The sequence below is a fragment of the Mus caroli genome, unplaced genomic scaffold (assembly GCF_978045245.1).
Source record: "Mus caroli unplaced genomic scaffold, Mus_caroli_1 scaffold_20, whole genome shotgun sequence".
NCBI classification, from domain to species: domain Eukaryota; kingdom Metazoa; phylum Chordata; class Mammalia; order Rodentia; family Muridae; genus Mus; species Mus caroli.
The window spans coordinates 4,740,827-4,761,567 of record NW_028227275.1 but is presented as its reverse complement, the minus strand read 5'-3'; the positions used below and the strand labels follow the sequence as shown (position 1 = coordinate 4,761,567).

Genomic DNA, 20,741 nt, shown 5'->3' with positions numbered 1-20,741 from the left:
AGGCCAGTCGTGGGTACTAAAAGCATGAACTCAGGGCACATCAGGCACATAAAGCAGATTTACGGTAGTGACAGTTTTGTACGACACCCTGATGATTGATGTGCCATGTGTGTGTAAAAGCCGACAGGATACGCACCATGACCACCAGATCCTAGTGCACACTATAGACTATGGCTTTACAGTGTCAGCACACGCACGCACGCACGCACGCACGCGCACACACGCTGATGTTAATGTGTGTCATTCTGATAGAGGATGCTATAAGGGGAGAAGGCTGTCATCAGTATAGGGCTTGAGGCATATAGGACTCTATAGGACTCTGTACTTTTTATTCAGTTTTGCAGTAAAAATAAGGTTGTTCTACCAAAAAGAAAATGAGGCAAAAATGAAACCCATCCAAATATGCTCTGGTAAGTTCTATATTAAATTTTATTTAAGAATACATATCATATAAAAGGTTCGTTTCATTACTATATAGATAATGCTTGGTGGCTGGTCTCCATGTTTGCTGCAGATGGCCGTTAACCCATGGGGAAGAGATTCAGAGTGAAAGGGACTGGGAAGAGCTACTCTCAGTGGTCACTGGGGGTTCTGAAGGCACCCAGCACCTTGGGTGTATCACTGTTCAAAGCGAGGGAGGAGCGCAGTCCTGAGACTGTTCTCATGGCCCGAACCTCACATCAATTTAGATTTCATTATCGCCGCCTGCCGTACGGAACCCAGCTGACGTCTGTGACAGCATCAGTATCCGGCTTCCAGTCTCCACTCCTTAAAGTATTTCTCCATCGCGTTCCTAGACTGAAAGCTGCCGACATTGACAGTGGGGATGATTTTCTGTGGCTTCAGCCACTGGACAAAACGCTTCATTTCTAAGTAGCTGCTGTGTTCACTGTAGGGAATCCCTGTAACACCAGAGGGAAGAGATTATTTTCTAAAAAACAAACTAATAAAAGTAAAAAAAAAAAAATAGAAAAGCAATCTAGAATATTACTCTGAAAAAACAACAACAACAAACAAACAAACAAACAAAAAAACCTCTGGTGCTTTAGACAATAAAACTTGATGTCTTGCTGGGCGGTAGTGGCGCACTTCTTTAACCATGCACTCGGGAGGCAGAGGCAGGCGATCTCTGAGTTTGAGGCTAGCCTGGTCTAAAGAGCAAGTTTCAGGACAGCCAGGGCTACACAGAGAAACACACTTGAAGAAAAAAAAAAGACAAATAAAACAACAACAATACCCCCCCCCCAAAAAAAAAACCCTTGGTGTCTTTATGACTAATAAAGATGAAAACATTAACATAACAAAACTCAGGGAACACAGAAAACAAAACCACTAAGTTTTAATGCATATACACTATAGTTTTAATGCATTTTTAGAGAGTTATATTTAGTTGGAATTTACTTCTTCCTCTAAACCAGTAGTTCTCAACCTGTGGGTCTCGACCCCCTTGGGAGTCACATAAGTCCAAGGTGTAGCCTAAGACACCGGTGACACAGACATTTACATTATGATTCGTGACAGTAGCAGCATTATAGATCTGAAGTAGCAGTGAAGACAAGTTTAGGTGGGGTCAGCACAGCGTGAGCATTAAAGGCCGAAGCATTGGGAATCCTGAGAGCCACTGGGCTACACGCGTCCCTCAGCTGTGAACAAACGTCAGGAAAGTCTGGAGGAAGTATGAGGAAAACGGCAAGAAAGACAAACGGGCTTCTGCTGTCTAGAGTAAGCAAACCCCCAATGCCCAGCTTGACATACAGAAAGAGCAAGAAGGGAAAAAAGGAATTCTAAAAACCCTTTATTGCCTCCTCTCACAGTTAAAGAACAGTGGAGGGGCCTGAGAGTGAACCAGTCCTCAGTGAAGGTAAGTCCGCTGTCTGGTGACACGCGGCACGCCTTTATTCTGAGGGTGAACCTCCCAGAGGGAGCCTGCTCCAGCTGCTACCTTGCCGTCACCACATCTAACCCACCTCTCCCTGCCACAACCGTGCTGCTTCCTGTCACCACGGTATAAAACCACAGCATTGCCTGTTTCGAGTAATTCTATCATTTCCTCTAAAATCACTGGCCTGTCACATGCGGTGGCCTGTGGTCGGCTGCATCAGAGTGGTGCCAGCTGGCTGATGCTGGCTGATGCTGGCTGATGCTGCTTACAATGCACTGGGTAGGGATTCAGAGTTAGAGACCTGAAACTCTTGAGCTGCTAAATTCTTTGCCACCCATTTTTCTTGGTTGTTAATTCTACAGTGCTTTTTAAGTAAGACAAGCATTACAAGGGAGAAGCCCTGGACCAGAGAGATGGGTCGGTGTCAGGATGCTCGCGATCACACCGGATGACCGACGGTCAGCCCTGGTATCCACACAGCAGCAGGAGAGAACTGACTCCTGCAGGCTGTCCTCTGACCTCCACATCTACACATGTTATATGCACACGAATAAAGAGATGTAATAAAAAAGGAGAAATTACTGAAAATGGGAAACTTGGATAACTTTACCATATATCGATATATTTCCTTTTGTCTGGGGAATAATATCCGCTGTGCTGGTTATGTTGTTAGAGTGTGTCCATCCTGTGGGTCGGAACGCCAAAATCTGATCGTATTTCCCACCACACTTCTTCAAATGGTTCTGCAAACCCTGTGAGGTAAAAACAGTGCATTGATTTGCTGGTCAGCGTCAACAGAGACGACCCTGTGGAATTAAAGGGTGAGATTAGAGACCTGGCACAGGCAGCCTCTGCTGTTGAGACTGGCGCGCAACAACCCAGTGCCGTGCTTCAAGAGAGACCGTCATGGGAAACACATGCAAGCTCCTCTTTTTCACTGTTTGCAAACGGTCAAGGCAGCACCCAGAAAGAAGCCGTACAAGTTATTTGGGATCTAAGTAGCCGAGGTAAGCAAGATCTGATCTGAGTGAGCTCCAGAGCTACATACAGAGACCCCAATACTGATAACAATAAACAGAAAGGCAGCACAAGTCTGCGGGAACAAGCTGACAGGGGCTGAAGAGGGGACACAGGAATCTACCTACATGGCACTGTGCTCAGTACAGCCCTGCACTTTAAAGATGTACCACGGCATTCTTCCTGGGCATTCGCTGTTTACCTCAAACATGAACTGGACTCATCTCAGTCTTCAGGACACTGTAATCAGAAGCCATGTGCTGTCTTACTCATTGTTTTCTTTTGTGTTCTGCTTTTGTTTGGTTTTTAGTCTTTTGCGTCAGGGTTCTCTGTGTAGCCCTGACCATCCTTCCTGGAACTCCTTGTAGACCAGGCTGGCCTCGAACTCTCCCCTGCTTCTGCCTCCCAAGTGCTGGGATTAAAGGTGTGTGCTACCATTTCAGAGCTTAGTCACTGTTCTATTGTTGTGAAGACACACCATGACCAAGGCAACTCTTATAAAGGGAAGTATTTAATTGAGGGCTTGCTCACAGTTCCAGAGGCCTAGTCCATTATCATCATGGCAGGGAACATGATGCAGGTAGGGAGGCATGGTGCAGAAGTGGTTGAGAGTTCTGCAACCTGAACCAAAAGCAGAGAGAGACTGGGCTAATTAGGAGCTTGCTTATAGTTCCAGAGGTTTGATCCATTATCAGCAAGGCTGGGAGTATGGCAGCAGGCATAGCAGGCACAGGGCTGGGGTGGTAGTTGATCTAGAGTCAGAGGCATTGGGCTTTTGAAACCTCAAAACCCACTCCCAGCAAGACACTTCCACACCTTCTAGTCTTTCTCAAATTGTGCCTCTTGCTGATGACTACGCATCTAAACACATGAGCCTACAGGGGCCACTCTTATTCAAACTACCACACCTGCTCCTCTTCTAAGTGTTGAGTAGGCTAAGGTGTCTCAGTAAGGTCAGAACTGACTACGACATTTCACAAACCTTTTTTGAAAGCCTGAAGATACTCAGCTGAAGCTAACAGTGGTGTGAGACTGGTAATGAGGACATAAAGGATTTTTTTTTTTGAAGGTCAATGTTTTAGAGTTTAAGGTTGAAATCTAGGATTTCAAAAGGGTAGAATTAATTAAAATGCACTTTGTTGATGAAATAATCCTCTGTGTGTGTGTGTGTGTATGTGTGTGTGTGTGTGTGTGTGTGAGTAAGTGTGTGTGTGCACAAGCACATGTGTACATGTGATAGAGGGCATGGAATATCCTGTTCTATTATGCTCTGCCTGTTCCTTGAGTTGGGGTCAGTCACTAACTGGTGTACGTTGGTGGCCAGCACCAGCCACCTTCCTGTCTCTGCAACCCTAGCACTGAGGCTGCAACCACTTGTGTCTTCCCTGGCCTCTTAGGTGCTGGACACTCGAGCCCAGAACATGTCTGCACAGCGAGTGCTCATCTGCTGAGCCGTTCTCCCAGCCCCGCTTGACTTCCTTTTGTACTAATCAAGAGTTTTTATTAATTTGAAGAAGATATGAAAATCTCTCTCATGAAAGGACTGCATTTCTAGTCCGCTCCTAACTTTGATATTAAGAGCTGGGCTTACAGACACCTGAGTTTTTATTACATCCCCAGCATTGTATGTTTTCAAGTTTTTGTTTTGGTTGTTGGCTTAATTACTATTCTTCCCCACTTCACTTTTCCCACTTCACCCTCAGCCTGAAAGGAAGTGACAGTAAACAGAGACCATGGGTAGTGATACATGAAATTGTATTCGTAGTCCCATAAACTGGAGTCTAGTTTGCAGCATCCATTACCAACATAGGGCGTGTACACACACACACACACACACACACACACACACCATCCATGTGCCTGAACTGTCTGAGAGAATTAAACCGGCACCAATTTTTGATTCCTATGAGACAAATTTGTTATTCTAAAAATAACATGTGATATAAGCCAGTGCTACAAATAGAAACTTGTGGCTACACGTGCCAAATCTACAGAAAGGCTGCCAGCAACCCCTCACTGCATTAGCTACAATTGTAGGGCTGTTCTAATGCAGAAAGCTATTATAAACAATTTAGTCAACACAAAACCCCTGATTTATGATCATCTCCATGTGTTTATTAGTAACCAGTTTGTGAGAAGAACGCCTTGGCAACATCACCAAGGTTTCCTTCAGAATGCCAGCCACCCCCACAGCACCTCTGTATTATGTTTTACCACATTTAGTCAATAGGGGTTAAGTCAGAGGTGGCAGTCAACCATGTGACACCCGTGAGACCTCGGGATGAGCCAGAGAGTATGAACTTAGCATCATTCACAGCGTTTCGGCCTTTATTTTTAGATATGAGAATGCATGTGATTGTGTGTGCTGTGTGTGCGTGAATTCAGGCACACACTTAATGGGCTTGTGGTGGCCAGAGGACAATCTGTGTGCCCTTCCCTGGGATCTGTCTCCCTCTTAGCCAGACCAGCGAGCCCAGAGATGCAGCTCTCTGCTTCCTTCCTGGTGCTGGGCCTACAAAGCACACATTACAACCAGGTGCTTCATCCTTTGTTGCTTCTTTGTTTTGTTTTTGATGTGGGTCTGGGGATAGAATTCCAATCCTTGTACAGTAAGCACTTTACTGACCCCACATTCTAAAACCCTTTAAAGATTCCCTGAACACCTTGAAAGCTACTGGGCTTATCTTTTAACAAGAAAGCCATTATGTTTGATGCAGTACAAATATTTGGGTTTGGTAAAAATTTGGCTATAGTCATTAAGATATACAGATATAAGATATACGGCATTACAATAATCATCAGATTCCACTCCTCTGTGCCTAGTAGACTAGGAAGCTTCAAAATTCACCTCTATCTGCTCCCTTCCAGGGAGGATGGGAGAGTCCCGAGGCAGTACAATAGATGCCTGCTGTAGTTCCACAGCAGGCATGGGAGGTAAAGAAGGCTTGGCTCACTCACTGGAGCCTCACAGCCCCATCCTTCAGGTGTGCCTGGAGGGGACTCCACTTACTCTTTCTTATCTTTCTTAGACATTCATCATCTGAGAGCCCTAAAAAATAGCCTTTTCATACAGGATTAATTTTTAATATAAACTCCCAGAAGTGGGAAAATAAGCTCAGAGAGTATTAAAGATTTAGACAATGGTAGCGCGTCACTCCCTTTTCAAGAACGCCAGCCTAAATCGTGCTCAGAATAAAGGCTTCCAAATCTGCCCTGAAAGTCAGTTTGAGTTCCTGCATAAAAACTGTACTTAAGTTTGCAGTTGCCTCAAGATTTATTTCTGTTTAGGTCTGCAACGATAAAAATATAATCTGAAAGAAGTTCCCGAGGGCCAGAAAACAGTCTGTAAAGTTATTGGCCGTGCAGAGCCACCACAATAAATCCACTCAGTCCTCCGAGGAGGCCATGCTCTCTCTGTGTGCCCAGCGTCTGCAGTGCTCTGCTGCTCTCAGCCACCGGGCTCTGCTGCTGGTCTCCGTTTACCTCTCCGCTGCCTATTCATGGTTTGTTTTGTCTCTAGGCTTCGAGGCAGCAACCGCCAGTGTTAAAAATCACACAATTCAGCAGTTTCCAGTCTACTTACAAAATCAAAGTTGTGCAACACTGCCATTGCCAAATTCTAGAACGTTTACATCACCCAGAAGAGAAGCCCTTTGCCCCCCGCAGTCACTCTCCATTGTCTTCCTTCCAAACCCGGACAGGCGTCCTGGGCTTACAGATTTACACACTTGGACCAAACCACACACAGATTTACATATTTTTCTCATAGCTCATGCTGTGGCATGTTTTATTTTCCCATCACTTTTCATGGTTGGAGACTATCCTGCCTTGCGGATATATCACATTATATACTTGTTCATTCACTATTTATTGGGTATTGGGGTTCTCTCAATTTTTTGGCTGCTACAGATCTTGCTACTGTGAATATTTTCCCAGTTTTATGCATGGTGATGTTTTTGATTTTCTTAGGTAGCACTGGGATATGCTCGGGACTGATCAGGTCAGCGCCAAACTGAACGTGAGGCATCACCTCAGATCCCGATAGCAGAGAACAGAGGCTCAGATTTCCCCACACCCTCATCAGTGGCCGTTACTGTCTATCTGCTTTCCTATAGCTACCCAAGTGCGTGTGGAGGGGTGACTTCACCGTGCTTAGGATCTGTAGCGTCCTGACCTAGATAGCATCACTGTGCCTCCTTTAGTATTCCTAGAGACTGGCCATCGATGTGTGATGACAGACTTCTCACTCCTCCTTAGCTCTCTGCCGTCTGGCTCTCCATCATTATGTCACTGCACAGGCCCTGTGATGGTTTGTATATGCTTGGTCCAGGGAGTGGCACTATTAGGAGGTGTGGCCTTGCAGCTCTGGTGGAAGCCTTCCTTCCTTCCCTCACTTGGCCATTTCTACAGGAGATGGCATCCACGGGACACTCCTGTGAAAGGTTCTAACCCTCCAGTGTCCATAATACTGACTGAGTATTGTGGACCTTGAATACGGACTCCCTGGCCCTGGGAACCTGCTCAGGTGAAGCAGGCTGAGTCAGGAATGAATCAGCAGCGCTGCTGTTCTCCAGGACCAAGGCGCCCGTCCTTCTGAATGGCATCTCCTGAGAGCTCCACCAAGTGGGCAGCTCCCAACTTAAAACGCTCACAGGGTTGGCTCAACTAATTACCAATGTGAAAAACCCTGCCGTGGTTACATCTGAAATTTGTCTGGATTATAAACTTAGGAAGATAACTTCTGAATTGTACTTTCGCCTCATGCACCCGGGAATGAACGTTCATTTTCCTGGTATCTTGCTATTTGTAAGGCCCGGGCTTCCTAGCTTAAAAAGCTTCAGGAAAGTTCCTTTACGTATATGATGGCAAAAGCAAAATCACATTTTCTACATTACGTTCGAAATCGTGTTTATTATGCATTACTCTTTCCATTGGCAGGTGTCAAAAATGTTCAAATATGGAAGAAAAAAAAGTCCTAGAACGTCAATCTGAGAGATAGGCCCCCAAACCACAGTGACGTATGCATCAGACCTTTCCTCTGTCATGTTTGAGCTTATCCCCGGGGACTCACACTAGAACTTCCCGTCAGGGTACACCGGCAGTTCATGCCAGTATTAAGAGGGGCCAAAATCAGAACCGAATAAAACAGGCCTGGGGAAACAAACTTATAACAGTCTAACTCCCTCCCTCACCCAGAAATGACTAGGAAAAATGGTCTTGAAATACAAGTCTGGATGGCCACAAAGGACATGCTTCTATCTGTATTCCCTCCATTAGGCTAATCGTCTAGTGTCTGAAGTCTTGGTGGGCATGTTAATTACAAGGGTATACACACAGAAGAAAGGCTAAAAACATAAAATGTTTTCCTTGGGGGGAAAACTTTCATTCTGACAGAATTTCTTAGGGCTATATTCAGATAAATACCTTTCCTAGCTTATCTTAAAAGATGCACATCTTGATTGCTTACCTTAAAATTAATTTGCATCATTGGGAGGAGGTGAACCAAAGAGTCGCACATGTCTGTGGTTATGAGGGAACTGACTTCTGGTATATTGAGGCACTGCAAGGTTTTATACTTTTCTTGGGACATGCCCACCTTTGAACCTAAAACATCGGCAATGGCTGTAGGCAAAGCAAAAGATAAAAAACAGTAAAACCATAGCTTGTTAAACAAACAAAGTTATAACTTACTCACATTTTAAAGTAAGAATGTACCAAATTAAAAAAAAATTCACAAAATAAAATTCTTCATTTTAACCACAAATAGCCAAATGAGTTTGCTCATTAGCTATGTGGAATTAACAAAGAGAAAGCCAAAGAATTTAGTTTTAAAAAGTCTATTACTTATTATTTTAGAACTATGAAACACGTATAGAAAGCAGACGTTGAAATGGCTCAGGGGCTGAGAGCAGACACTGCCCCTGCAGAGGCCCCAGTTTGATTCCCAGCATCCTGGTTGGGTCGCTCGTTCCAGCGTTCCAGCTCCAAGGTAATCTGAAGTGGTCCTCTGGCCTCTGTGGGCACCTGTACTCCCAAGCACAGATGCAGACACACACACACACACACACACACACACACACACACACACACACACGACAGTTGATCTTAAACAAAAGCAGCACAGGAAGAGGCAGATGAAAGGAAGAACACTGGGTGCACGTTAAAGTCCTGGCCTTAGCACCTCAGCTCTCGGAGGTTGGCATGGTGGCATCATACCTAAGAAGAACTGGGGACCACTCCACAGAAAGTAAACAATGCATCTATCACCTAGACAAACTACAGGAAGACAGAAGCAATCGCCCAGGAGCAAAAGTTAAATTGTTCTCTGCCGGCTCGGGCTCGCTGGTGGATACGGCAAGGAATGACGTGGTACGCTATGCAGTGAGGGAGCGCCTTTCAAGGCTGAGACCACAGTCCCACACAGACTGCCTACAGACATGAGTGTCACGATAAATGCATTTGTTAAACGTTCCCGCAAAGCCTCCTGGCTTAAAGGTGTCGAACACTCTACATTTCCCCTCTATCTTCAAAGGTAATACTGGATCACATTGGAAAGTATCAAATGTCGGAGCAGGGCTGAAAGGGCCCGTGCAGGAGTCTGATCTTTATAATATATTAATGTAAATTAGATACTGCGGCCACCCACCTAGGAAGACTTTCTCCTTTCCGATGCAGTAGGTGCCGCAGACGACAAGGGCACGTGGGTTTAGAGTTACAGCCTCAAAGGCAGTGTTGATGGCAAACTGGATAACCTCCTGCTGTGACGGGAAGGTATATTCTGGGCTGCAGTATCTGTGACAAGGAAGAGAGAGCTGAGGCTCTGCTCGGATGCTACTTTACAGGAAAACAAACAAGTGAAGTTCACACACCAGGAGTACAACGACTAAAACCACACAGTCCCACGCTGCCTGCAATGAAAATACATGTTTCCACTTACTGCCAATTTATGGCACAATAATAATAATTTTTCACCATGTATCTCTAAATTATGCTTTTATCATCTTCAAAGAAATTTCCTGTACGAATCCTTTTCTTCTCAATAAGAATATATTTTCCCCGTTGGTTACTTTACTTATGAATGATAGAATTCAGTGTCTATTTTTAAAACCCAAAGAAAATACAACTGAAGAGATTATATTTATAGGAAAGAATTCTTACTTACTAAGCTAAATTTGATTTAATATAGTATTTCAAATTAAAGGTGACATACACGTGGTTATTTCCTTTCACAGATACATAAATGCATACATCACAGGAATATAGCAGACATAGATGGCTCATGGGTTAGGAGTGCTGACTGTTTTTCCAGGGAACCTGAGTTCAGTTCCCAGCACCCACTAGAGTCAGATCCTAACTTGGCTGGTAGCTCCAGCTCCAGGGGCTCTAACACCTTAGGTTCCCACTGGCACCTGCACTAAAGTACACGTACTCACACAGACACAGAATTAGAAGTAAGAAAAACAAATCTTTTAAAAACCATACCACAGCTCTGGCTGGATTGGGTGCTGAAAACCACCCAGTTGAAAGGCTGGCTCCTAGCTATTGTCTGTATATATTTTGAGATGAAAAGTGGGATTTTTCTAAAATTTAATACACCGAACAAATGATTTTTCATGACTTTCAGAACTGTTTTTGGTACTCAGTCATCAGAAAGGAGAGAGAACCCCAGTCCTTTCTTCTATCACAGAAAAATCCAGACCCATAAGAAGAATAAAAGGATGTTTAAAAAAAAGTTACTTCTTTAATTTTTCTACCATTTAAAGAACACAGGAAAGGATGAAAGGCGTTAGTTACTGGGAGCAAACGGCCACGGAAAGACTTGCTTGCTTTTGGTGGTTTTGCTTGTTTTGGAAAGATTATCTTTTATTGAGGTATCTTATCCAAAGAATCCTTGGAATGTTTATATACTTAAATCCTACAAATCAGTGAGTTATTTTAATACATGGAATCACATGGTATGGTGCAAATACGTATAATTTATGTCAATTATACCTTACTAAGGCTAAGACCACGTAATCTCAACGTGAACCCTTGGGTGATTAGATTTGTATCACTGAGAGATTCGAAGGTGTCGCTGATAAGTTACCTTTTAAAGAAAAGAATAAAAGTAATTCCGATACTCATAAGCAAAACCCCACTGCGGCCTCTGTTTCCTCTGCACAGCTCTTCCCAATAAACTATCTGGACACTTCAGAAAAAACAATCATTTAAAAGATATTTTCCTAAAATTTCTCCCCCATTTTTTTTTTTTTAGTAATGACTGTCCTATAAACATTTTCAAAATTAAAATAACAAAAAATTATGACCTATAATTCTAAATTTGCCTTTTAGCAGGTTTTTTTAAATGGAATTCTTTTGCTAAACACTCTTAAAAAAACATAAATTAGCCGTAAACCAGCATCTAAATGATCTAAGCAATCGCTTAAATTACCCACACAACACGGGACACAGCTATCGGTGGGACAAGGAAGAACACATAAGGTATCTTACGTGGTATCTAGGAACAGTGTGTGGACTTTGCGGCTCGCCAGGAGAGAGCGTTCCATGCTGGGGTCGGCTCGGAAGTCTCCGGTGTGCAGTATGACAGCACCGTTGGGAAGCTGGAAAAGGATCATGGTAGCACCTGGACAGCTGGACACAAACATTTTAGAGGGACACGCAGGGGTCAGACAAAGCACCTGGAGCAACGGTACGTCTCTCGACATCAACAGGAGGATGAATGGCCTTTATCAGCTGCACCAGTGTGCAGGGAAGGCAGCTCACGTCTACAGGGTGCACATTTCTGAGAAGGTCCTGTTGTTGTCGGGACAGACTGGCCTGGCATCTAAGCTCTTAGGACAACTTGTCTAAGTGTTGGCTGAGACCTTTGATCGAATAGTTTATCTGAACCTGTGATTTGTGGTAAACATTTCAATTAACGACAACTCCAAAAAACATCAGAACTCAAACTGGCAATCAAAAAAAGAAATATCAGCAAGGCTGGAAACCAACTCTTTTTTTTTTTTTTTTTTTTTGAAGAATCTAACGTGATAATTTTGGCCTGGACTTTAGCAAATCTAGATTTTGCCTTACTTCTTTCCCAAGATGCTTACGGTCTCTATGGGATAGGCTCACACCTATAGGCTCATCTATAGATAGGTCTATATGGGATAGTAGAACTCAGAAAGAAGCACAGTGGCTCACTGTATTTGGGCCACATGAATCTTGACAGAACCTTACAGTGCAGGGCAGAGATGCAGATGGGAAAGGGATGGAGAGGAAGAGGGAAGGAGAGGAAAATGAAGGAGATGGGTGGAGATGGGAGAGAGAGAGAGAATACTATGCATTTCAGTGGAAATAGAAATCTTCCAAATCTTTAGAGTCTACAATGGAATGATTTAATTTTTTGTTTGTTTGTTTGTTTTCTAGTTTAAAAGTATGGTGGGAGCAGAAGGACCAATCCTCTGGTATCCAAATAGAATATAAGATTTTACTTTATGTAAGTTATGATAAGGAAATTGGAAAACTCCATCTTTGAAGACCAGTAACAAAGTGGTGGTGTTTTATATATATATATATATATATATATATATATATATATATATATATAAAGTGTCACCAGTCAACTGTACAAAATATGTTAGACAACAGATTTTCTCTACCTTGAATCTGATAGTAAAATTATTTTTTCAAAAGTAGAACTAGAATTTACTCTGGCTTAAGAACCTAGCTTATCAGCTGTAAGCTCTCGAACAACGATGCCGCCATTTTCTTCTTCAATGCTGCCTACAGCAGGCACCTCTCATGCTCCTGGCGTGCTGCCTGAAATGGTAAGTGGGTCACTGAGGTGGCCTTCATACTTACTGATTGGCATCCAGCAAAACCACCCTGACGCTGTCCACGACACACTCGGTGTCCATCGGCAGCTGATGGATGTATTGCTCTTGCACTCGAAGCTTCTTCTTCAACAGATTGCCCGTTATCTGCAAGGCAGGGTGTGCAAGAAGCTGGAGCTGTGCCATATGCAGCTTAGCGAAGTGGTATGTGAGTACCGTGTGGATTTCCCACGGTTAAGCATGTGGCCCCTCCGCCGCAGGGACCAGTCTGTGAGATGCCCACGTCACTCTGCTGCCTGTTCATCTGGGAAAAGCCCGTCATGCCCAGCAGGGCACACAAAGAAGCTTCCTGACCTGGTCCCTGCTCTCTGCTGCAGATTTACCTCCTGTGCTTCCTCGGGGTATGTTCTAGAATGTTCTAGATAGTCTTAAGTTTCTGAAAGCTCAAAGTACGTATTTCTGAGGTGCCTGTGCCTCTCCAGAGACTACGCTGGGAGGGTACCTCACTTTCTAGCTGAAGCCCTCCAGGAACTGTTAAATGTTCATGATCTAACAACCAGTTCAAGGTAGTCTGCACCGTGAAGCTTCCTCTAAGCAGCTGAGGACAGAGTCTGATGTACCACTGCTGAGGTAAGAACCCCAGCCTAGCTTTACCTGGCAGAAACAAGCTCCCTAATGTTAAGTATTTTGCCTCTGTATCTACTTAGGCACTCAAAAGAATGTTTACTCAGTGAAACTTGGCTTTGTGAGTATACTGTATGGCCATTTATTGTTCTCATGTAATAAAATGTTTGTAAAAATAGGTTATATCGCAGGGCGGTGGTGGTGCACGCCTTTAATCCCAGCACTTGGGAGGCAGGCGGATCTCTGAGTTCAAGGCCAGCCTGGTCTACAGAGTGAGTTCCAGGACAGCCAGGGCTACACAGAGAAATTCTGTCTCAAAAAACAAAAACAAAAACATAGGTTGTATCTGTTGACAGTGATCTATTTGATTTTTAAACCTCAGTGTCCAGTCTGCTTTAGCCATCTTCTCTACGACAATGATGGCTCTTTTAGTTTTCAGTATCAAAGTTTCTCAAAGTCACGACATTCCACAGAGTTCGGAGGACTGAAACTTACCTCGCTGCAATAGACTGGCCTTGTGAAGTCCTTGGACAACCCGGCATAATGATCAGAATGGAAATGTGTAAGGAAGTAGGCGGTGCAGCCTTCGATCTCACCGTACTGAAAAGCATCCACAGTGAAGCCAGTCCCTGCAATGAAAGGGCCCCCCCGCAGTGGGGTGAGCAGGAGCCAGGCGCTTACACACGGGGAACGGGGTCCCAGCTAACAGCTAGGGACTGTTATCACTGTTATCACAGCCAGGGACTGTTACCACTCTGCATCTCTCATTTATGCTTCAAATTCACTATGAGTTTCTTAAAAACATACATGTATCAAAAGATAAGAATGATTCCTGCGACAGCCGAGCGTGGTGGCGCACGCCTTTAATCCCAGTACTCGGGAGGCAGAGGCAGGCGGATTTCTGAGTTCGAGGCCAGCTTGGGCTACAGAGTGAGTTCCAGGAAAGCCACGACTACACAGAGAAACCCTGTCTCGAAAAACAAAAAAACAAACAAACAAAAAAAGAATGATAGGGAAGAGGCTTGAGAAAAGTCTCACAAAATAAATAAATAAATAAAAATTAAAAAATAAATTAATTAATTAAAAAATGTCAAGTTACAAACCAATCATTTCTTTTCCCTGATCAATAATGCTTTTGTGGTACTGATGCTCAGGGGTGGGGCGAAAGTTTGCAGTTCTCCAAAGAGCCAAAGTAAAAGAGAAGACAGACAATATTATCTGTAGTCCTTGGATTTCGTTTTGGGGTAGTGGGGGAGGACGGAAATAAGAAGGAGTTGCCTCAAAAGTGTCCCCCGAAGAAAAGTGACAAAAATAGAGTTGAGAAACACTGTTCTAAACTGTGCTTATGAACGAAACAGCCAAGTGTGCTGACCACTGATACTCAGGCAATGAGACTCAGCCTCACCATGCTACTCAGGCGGTCGATACGCACACAGCACGTGTAAAATATAAAAAGTGAATCGTAATGATCACTGAAAACAGAAGCAGCCCCGGCCCCACATCTGTGCAGTATCAGAAGCTGAGTGAACTCTTGCTGTCCCCTTGCATACTCCTGATAGAAGACTTCGCTCTCTTTAGCAATGGAATTCATTTCTGGGCTCAATTTTCCCATGAACTTATCTGTGAAGGCACGGGCAGATATCTCAGTGGAATATACAAACGCAGAAAACCCTGGGTTCTCACATTGCTTGAAAACTGGCATTTGTGGTAAGTAGAGCCAGTTACTCTCCCCTTCTTTCAAGCCACCGAGCCTGTGTATCCTCAGCAGGCTTAGAGGCTGGCTTTCCTTACATTTACACTGCCGTCTCACCGTCTTTAAGGTTACACGGAATCTCCACAGTTCACATGCCTTCCTATAATCTAGAATAGCTACCTAATCATTAGAGTAGCATAGGAAATGGTTAATACAAATTTGCTCATAATGGAGAAAAACCCAAGCCCTAGCCCTGTTAAAAGAGTCATAAAATATCATAAAAAGCAAAGAAAATATATACCCTACACAAATTATTTCAAACTTATCTATTACAAAAAACGTGACGTTAGGCACTGCTGTGTCTTCCTTGATAAGCTGAAGTTGGTATTCCAACTTACCGGGGATTCTCTTATAGAACGGACATGTTCTTCTCACTTCCCCTGTACCAGAGGACTCTGAAATGTTCATGTTCCCTCTCTGCGTCCTGCCACGCGTCCGTCTTACAAAGGCTTTGCCTTTGCTGAGGCTGACGGTTCCCAACTCTGGGTTGTTCATGAGGTGGCCTGACCTTCTCTGGTATGTTCCTTCCCGTGGTGAATTTGACGTTTTATGTCTCTTTCTTCGATGCTGCGTCTTCTCTCCAGACGGTTCCTCAGAGTGCTGACTCGCCTTTAAATTCTTTGCATCAAACTCTAAGTCACTCAGAGAGCTCTGAGCTTTCCTCTTGCACAACCAGGGCCTCTTTTGGTTGGGACTCACAACTGGACTGACATTGGGCCCTTCTGATGCACTTTCCTGCAGTGACATCTCTTGTCTTTTGGGTGGTAGTCCAAAAAACACGCCTATATCCATTTGCTTCATTACTTTCTTAGACGGTTGGCTCGGGCTGCCCTTGGGACTGGCAGGCGATGTGCCCAAGGGCTTGTCAAGAGGCATGCTAGAGCGCTTCTGTGCATTCCTGCAGGCACAGTTAGCACCTGCAGCACCCAAGCCCTTGCGCGGTGATCCTCTGGTCTGACTTTGGGTTGGATGCAAAGGCAGACGCTCGCCTCCCTCCTTTTCAAGTGGCTTTGACCTGGCCCTTGTAAGTAATGGCAGAGAAATATGATTGCCAACAGCTGACGTTTCAATTTTCTGTTGCTGATGACTTGATGCAAGTGAGAGGAATTTTTCTGGCTCATCAGGCTTGGCCTTACTGGTCCTATAATTAGAAGCAGCACCTCCCACTGCCAACGCAGGTGAAAGCAAGTGGAAGGCCGCATCTGTGTGTGATGGGTCTTCTTGGGAAAGCCTGTTCGAGGTGTTGGAGAGAAGCAGAAAAGAGTCACTTAGTGTACTGCCTTCACTCGGTGCACTACACCTAGCCTGGGTAACCAGGCTCTTCGCTGTGGGCCAGATCCCCTCTGCTTCCTTTGGGGAGGGACCATGAAGGTTTTCAAATATGGCAGAGCCATCTTCTTCTAGGCTGCTGTCTTTAGAGCTTTGGGTAAAAAATAGTTCCTGCTGTGAATCATCCAGCTCTTGGTCTACGTCGTAAGTCTCTTCATCACTGTGCAGCGGAGAATAAGAGATCTCACAGCTGTCAGCGTCATTTTCTGGCAATGGCAAACCCATACTCCCTGACTTGCTTTGGCTGTTTAATGCAACCTCAGCAAGAGGCGATCCACCTCCCACCAGCTGGTCTCTCTTGACGAACTCTGCACACTGTGGAACTGGCGATGTTTGAGAACATGGGGAAGAGACATTCTTCCTGTTGGTTTCAGCTGGAGGCTGAGATGTTTTTAGATACTGCATCATCAACAAAGAGTGATCTAAGACTTTTCTTAAGTTCTCAGTTTCCAGAGTCATAGACCGTCTTTCCTCAAGGTGACAAGGAGAACCTGGCGCCGCTGCAGCAAACAGCCCAGCCAATGCATCCGGGGGGCTGCCCAGAGGCTCCTTGCTATCTCGACTTTGAGCGAGCAGGATGTGAGTGTATTTCTTATAATGGGAAGGAATTGTGGAGGTACACAGCAAACCCTCAGGACATTCTGAAAATAGTTAAAAAGGGAAAAAATGACCACTTTATACAATAAACCTTGACGGCACTAACACCATAACTAGGACAAAGCCATGGCTCACCATTTTGTTGTTGTTGTTTTGAGACAGGGATTCTATACATAGCCCTGGCTATCCTGGAACTCTCTATGTAAACCAGGCTGTCCTTGAACACAGATATCTGCCCACCTCCCAAGTGCTGGGATGAAAGATGTGGCCCACCAAGCCTAGCCCTCCGTGGGTTACCTCTAAGAACTATGGCAATATCCACGGCTAGCTGCCTTAACAGCTGTTTCCAAGATCAACATTAAAACACCAAAAAATTAATCCAGCGTAATTTTACAAGGTTCTATTTATTACATTTAAACCAAATACTTCTAGATTGCTTTTCAGATCCTCTTTCCACAGGGAAATTTGAGATAACTTAAAAACAAATAGTCATAACTCATTCCCCACATAGTCCAAGGGGAATTTTCTATGTGTTAAACATGACATTTATCTTAAAATATAATAAAAACATGGCATCACTTCTGTTACTGGCACATTTCTGTGAGGCTGAATCATCTCAGACTACCTTCTAGTTCCTCTTCTGGTATATTAACATACATGATGAATGCAACATATCCATATTTAGAAACCAAATGTATTTATAATTTTTTTATCTAATTCTAAAGTAGGATAATAAATAGGCCTGGTTTATTCAGCTTGTAGGAACGCTCATCTATAAAATGTTAATACCACTTAACGTATATAGTCCTTATAAGAGTTAAGTAGGAGAAAGCAGAGTGAAAGAAAGGTTCAGCGACATTTGTGGAAACTGAGAAGTTGAGATGATGGCTCAGTCGACAAAGTACCTGCTGTGTCCTGTGTCCAGGACCCAGGGTCCTATTACAAACCTGCACGTAAACAAGTCAGTCATGGTTGCAAACACCTATAGTCCCTGGGGGGACTGAGGGGACACTGGCAGGAGCCTCGCTGGGTCTTTCCTTACCTGTGTCAGAGATAGGTGGAGAATCCAAACACTCAAACACATGCCACTGGGGCGTCTGACCCAGCAATGAGGAGAAGGGCATCTGGCAGCTTGGGCAGTATCCATCATAAACGGGGCGCACCTTCGGGGTCACTTGCTTCCCTCTGCGAGTTCTATGTTGCTTTTTCGGTGTTGTCTCTTTGCTTTGAGACTGCTGACTCTCATCTCTACAGCTCGAACTCTGACTGGAACCTGCAGAAATCTGACTGCCTGTTTCTGCAAGGCACGCTTTGTGGTCCTTCGTCTTGCCTGGGTTTTCTGAAGTCCCCTTTTCATGTCCTTTTCCTTTTGACTGGTGTTTTCCATCTGTTGCTTTTTCAACAGATTCTGAAATATTTTCAGAACAATTATTTGGATGTACGGGTTTGGGTTTTCTTTTACATTTATATTCCCAGATTTCTTCTTCCCAAAACGTGTCTTCTAACATGGCCAAATGATTTTTGTGAGTACAGCACTAGTCTTTGGTGAATTCAGAGTCCATTTCTTGTAATAAATTTTTAATAGGAAAAAAAAAAGTAGCCAAAAGCCAACTAATTTGGTTGGCACTGAAAGCTTTGGTGATATTGGCACACAACCCACTTAGTACCTGTGAACACCTGCTGTTCCATTTTATAGCATAATAAAATTAAGAGAACCCACTACAGGGTAACATCTATACGGTTTTCTTTACATTGTGACACTATTTCATTCAGGTTTTTTTTTTTTTTAACTTCTCAGAACTTGATTTATAAAAATAGGAATCAAAAATGTCTTGAATGTCAAGCATTGATGGTAAGTACCAGGCTCAATGACTTTAACTGGAAACAGTCTCCATATAATGGTTAGAAAGCTATTCTGGCTCTCGTTCATGTGGACAAGTGTCCATTTACAAGTCCAGTCACAGTCCCTAGTCTACTTAGTGTGAAACTAGTCACACCATAATCAAAGAGGTGATGGTTACAACCGACAGCTGCCCGCCCTTATTCGTGACTCATGGATCCAACCAGCTTCAGCTTCCTGGGTCATTCCATTTCTTCCTCCATCCTAGGATCAAACCCTGCACAGTGAACAAAGTTCAAACATGTGAGACAGTACTCCACACCATAGGGGCTGTCTGCCCTGAAAGCAATCAGCCACTTCTGCAGACCTCCAGAGAGGTCAGGTACCAGAAAATTCCTACAGGCTCCCGCTCTTTGCCTTTGGATCTGGGGTGAGGGTTAGGCCAATGAAGGAGCTCTACATTATTCCCAGGTTAAATAATGCCAGCATCTCAAAGAGCCCTTGTGCAGCTCGCCCCCTCCCTCCCTGGCAGTCCCTCGTGGGCACACCTGGCCTGGCAGCAGGGGGACCCGCTGCAGCTGCCTCCCCTCCGCGCCAGCTCGCGGGACATTCCATTCGCGCCCGCACTTTCAGCACACCCAGAATCACAGGACACTTTTGTTGTCGGTGTTGTTGTCAACACAAAACCACCGGCCTCATTGCCTACATTAGAAAAAAAGCGTCTCCTCTGAGGATTGCTTTACCTTCTTTACCTTTCGAGTCTTTCTTGGCGGGAATGCTGTCCCGCTCTCACTGCCGTGCCGAATCGGCTGATCTCAGTTTAAGAGTGGGACACAACTGGGCAGGCTTTTCTTAGTCGGCTCTTTTAAACGTGTACACGGTTATTTGAATTTTATTTGTCTTGGAATTCCCTGTCGGGCTTCAAAGGCAATGGGTTCCCAGCTCCTGTGGAGCGCGACCCCAGTAGCCTTCCCCGTGTCGAATCTGGCGCTCCGAACGTCCAGGCTTCGCGGCGGCCCGGAACCTGGAAGGGGCGGGGTGGGCAGCTCTGGAGTTTAATTACGCGCCGGGGAAGCACGGCCCTTTGGACTTTGGCGTCCGGAGGAAGGCTTATTGGAGGCGGAAACGTGTGTGGCGCAGGGCCGGGCTGGCCGGGCCCCGCTCTGAGTCAAGAGGGCGGCGCACGCTAGTCCGACCCGCGCCCTCGGCCCCGGAGCCCTCGGGAGCTCGCGCAACATGGCGGCCCCCGGAGCGCGCGGCGCGAGCCTCTCGGGCCTGCTGCCCGCGCAGACCTCGCTCGAGTACGCCCTGCTGGACGCCGTCACCCAGCAGGAGAAGGATGAGTTGGTCTACCAGTATCTGCAGAAGGTGGACGGCTGGGAGCAGGACCTAGCGGTGCCCGAGTTTCCGGAAGGTGAGGGGCTGGCGTCAGGGTGGGGGCCGCTCCCGGGTCCTCCCCTTCCTCAGGGTGGCTCCCTCCCGCCAGCAGTTTGCAGATCGGTTCCCTGCGGTCCTCCCACAGCCCCCGAGGTGCTCCAGGGGAGCAGCGACACACGGATGGGGGTCCGCTGGGCGGGGACCAGTGTTTGCATCACTGTCTGGAATCCTGCGTGACCTGACGTCAGTAGCCACAAGACTCCATGGATGTTTATTGATCACTTTTTAATGTGCCACAGACGGTTTGAAGCACTTGAGAGCTCCTACTTATCTGGTACAACCCACCGAGACCCTCTTACTAGTCTTGTTTTACAGTTAAGGAAACTGAGGCACAGGGAAGGCTAGGAAACCTGCCCGTCTAATAACCCACTAGAGTTGGACTACATTCTACAGGCATAGCATCTGATGGTTTTCTAGTCCGACCGTGTTTCCACGTTCAAAGTGGTG

At 45.1% G+C, this 20,741-nt stretch overlaps 2 protein-coding genes across 6 annotated transcripts in view; one reads left to right on the top strand and one right to left on the bottom strand.

Moving 5' to 3' along the window:
• Window positions 1-411: 411 nt before the first annotated feature.
• Window positions 412-19,750, bottom strand: Dclre1a (DNA cross-link repair 1A). Of its 3 annotated transcripts, none has more exons than XM_021151652.3 (10): window positions 19,610-19,750; window positions 18,060-19,134; window positions 15,430-17,061; window positions 13,834-13,967; window positions 12,743-12,861; window positions 11,390-11,530; window positions 9,546-9,691; window positions 8,367-8,521; window positions 2,493-2,634; window positions 412-902 (listed from the first exon to the last, which is right to left on the bottom strand). In XM_021151652.3, the coding sequence occupies exons 2-10, from the start codon at window positions 18,523-18,525 to the stop codon at window positions 742-744; spliced, it is 3,096 nt and encodes a 1,031-aa protein (XP_021007311.1). In that variant the 5' UTR covers window positions 18,526-19,134; window positions 19,610-19,750; the 3' UTR covers window positions 412-741. The 3 variants fall into 3 exon arrangements, with proteins under 3 accessions (XP_021007311.1, XP_029328223.1, XP_085690201.1); XM_029472363.2 differs by having other exon boundaries at window positions 19,601-19,689; XM_085834075.1 differs by lacking the exon at window positions 19,610-19,750 and adding an exon at window positions 19,406-19,594.
• A 154-nt stretch (window positions 19,751-19,904) lies between these two features.
• Nhlrc2 (NHL repeat containing 2) overlaps window positions 19,905-20,741 on the top strand; it is a 53,699-nt gene continuing 52,862 nt past the window's right edge. The window contains exon 1 of one of the 3 annotated variants that reach the window (XM_021151653.3): window positions 19,905-20,271. In XM_021151653.3, coding sequence (XP_021007312.1) covers window positions 20,094-20,271 — 178 coding nt within the window. In that variant the 5' untranslated portion in view covers window positions 19,905-20,093. Of the gene's footprint in view, window positions 20,272-20,305; window positions 20,569-20,741 lie in introns of those variants that run through there. The other 2 variants (XM_021151654.3, XM_029472364.2) reach the window with 2 other exon arrangements.